Genomic DNA, 2,306 nt, shown 5'->3' on the forward strand with positions numbered 1-2,306 from the left:
CCACCGCCTCTTCCTCCACCATCTCATTCATTCTCAATTTCTCTGATGACCTCCCTTTGATCTGTGTTTGTCTTCTGTCCTACACTTTCTTACTTTGAGGCAGTCCGAGAACAGAAACGGGCTTCTCTTTTGGGCTGTACACGGACAGTGGGTTTAAGGTGAACCAGTCCAAAGTCCTAACTTTTGGTACATCAACTATATACACCACAATCTTTTTTGGAATTGTTAAGTCAAGACCATTTAAAAAAAAAAAAAAAAAGGGTGGGGGCGGGGGAGAGAGAAATGTTAATTTAATTATTATCATTTTGTTAAAATTTCTTAATTGACAAATCATTCACGTTTACTACTGGAACAAACATAATTGTTTGTATTAAGAAACCGCATTTTATTCTCACATAGATTGTGTCTAGCTAATTATCATTTTCATTCATCAGGATTTTTCCGATCACATTTGGATATCCTACGATGCTCAGTTTTTATTTCAAATTAGAAGAACAAATCCTTGATGGTTGCAATGACCGAGACAATTGAGAATACAAGGACAAAAAAAGCAACGATAGAGGAACTCCCAGTCCAAATATCCTTAAAGTAGACGCTTTTAAGGGTCGCTTTTGCAACGTTCCACGGATTGTTATAGTGGTCATTAAGATCTTCACAGAGGGTTCCATAGCAGAAAGATGTTTCTGCAATTTGGTCACAGATTTTGTTAAACAAATTGGCAACTGCATCATTGCTGCCTAGAAAGTTCTGAACAACATCCTTCTCAACCAGTAATTCCACATCTTCAGCAGTGTTGATAAGTTGATCCAGCAGCGAAATATAATTGCATATGTGAGCCTCACATGGATAAAGACACTGCTCCAAAGCCATAATGTTTCTCGTAAGGCATTCTGTGTCGTCTTCTATCTTGAGTTTAGGAACCTTCAGTTTCAAATACTTCCAACCTATACAGAAACAGTTGTATGTAACCTTTGTTCTGTGTATGTCAGCTAAGGAATGGTCTTCACTCGGCACAAAGTTCACCCCTGCTCTATCCAGTTGTTTTGCAGTGTATAGACATTTGGTTTTGACATGTGGACCTCGAGGATACCCACTATCTGGACACATGAACTGTCTGACCAAATCAGTGAAATGTTTGATTTCGTTCAACTGTTGCAATTCCACTTCTCCTGGCTTCTTTATTGTAGCTTTTCCATTCCTGTAATAATCAATGAAGAATTCACATGTAATCCTAATAAAGAAATCATGGGATTCGCTTTCCTTCCAATGTTTTGATAGATAAGGAGGGATATTCATATTCCCTTGATTTTCTGGCTGTTTTTTGAGGATGAAGTCAAATAATTCTGTGAAAATAAAATAAGGGAGCTGATTTTCGAGCATTATCAAGTCCAGCTCTATAGCTTTCCTTAGCCATGGAGTTTTCAATATGTAGTCCTGTATGTCCTTCTTCATTTCCTCAGGCTTGTCATTATTATCAAGCACATGTTCATAGTTTCTCAAAAATAGCTCAAAGACGAAGCAGACATCTCGTAGAATAACCCGGAAGAACATGTCCCGATTATTCCTAAGCTCAAAGCTCCCTGCATAGCTACACCAGATTCGTTCTCGGCGAGCCCCTTCTTCGATGAAGTCTCTGATGTCATTATCCCTAATATGTTTACTGAAGTCCCGTTTCCAGAATTGATCATGATATTTGGTTTTGTGCTGTTCCATGGCATTCAGTTTCGGTTCATCGTAATGAAAAGGGCCTATGGAAATTAGCTGGGGAGTGTAAGCTGCTTCATGTACCTGACGGAGCTTCCTACGAACTCTGTGGATCCAACATGTAGAGTTCAGGTCAGGTTCCAAGTCCTCTGGAATGTCTATTAAGATTGCCTCATCGGGGCAAGCCTTCTTTTCTCCCATTTATAAACGACTTTCGAAGATCCTTAATTTCCCCTGATACCTATAGAAAATAAAGCAGATTACAATAAATCATCAGAAAATGCAAACTTGTTCTAAAAGAACAGAACACCACTCTGTTTAATTTGTAGAAAGAATAACAGATAATTGAATCATGCATGGTCATACTATTAACTTTGATTTCCTTATACTAAATATATATATATATATATATATATTTCCCATTATCAATTCTGATATTATATCCAAGCATAACCCCTTTGATTCAGTCTGAGGCTATTCATTAAGTAATAAGTTTTGTATTGCATTGCAACTTAATCGACCATATATGTTAACAAGGAAATAGTAAAATAATGAACCATATAATGTTTACCGCTAAAAAGTGCATGCTATCTTCACTTGTG

At 37.3% G+C, this 2,306-nt stretch overlaps 1 protein-coding gene across 1 annotated transcript; it reads right to left on the bottom strand.

The window, feature by feature from the left end:
• Positions 1-486: 486 nt before the first annotated feature.
• Positions 487-1,905, bottom strand: LOC132804384 (UPF0481 protein At3g47200-like). Its single transcript, XM_060818675.1, has one exon. It carries the CDS (start codon positions 1,903-1,905, stop codon positions 487-489), a length of 1,419 nt encoding a protein of 472 aa, XP_060674658.1.
• Between the last annotated feature and the right edge of the window lie 401 nt (positions 1,906-2,306).

The sequence above is a fragment of the Ziziphus jujuba genome, chromosome 7 (genome assembly GCF_031755915.1).
Source record: "Ziziphus jujuba cultivar Dongzao chromosome 7, ASM3175591v1".
NCBI classification, from domain to species: Eukaryota; Viridiplantae; Streptophyta; class Magnoliopsida; order Rosales; family Rhamnaceae; genus Ziziphus; species Ziziphus jujuba.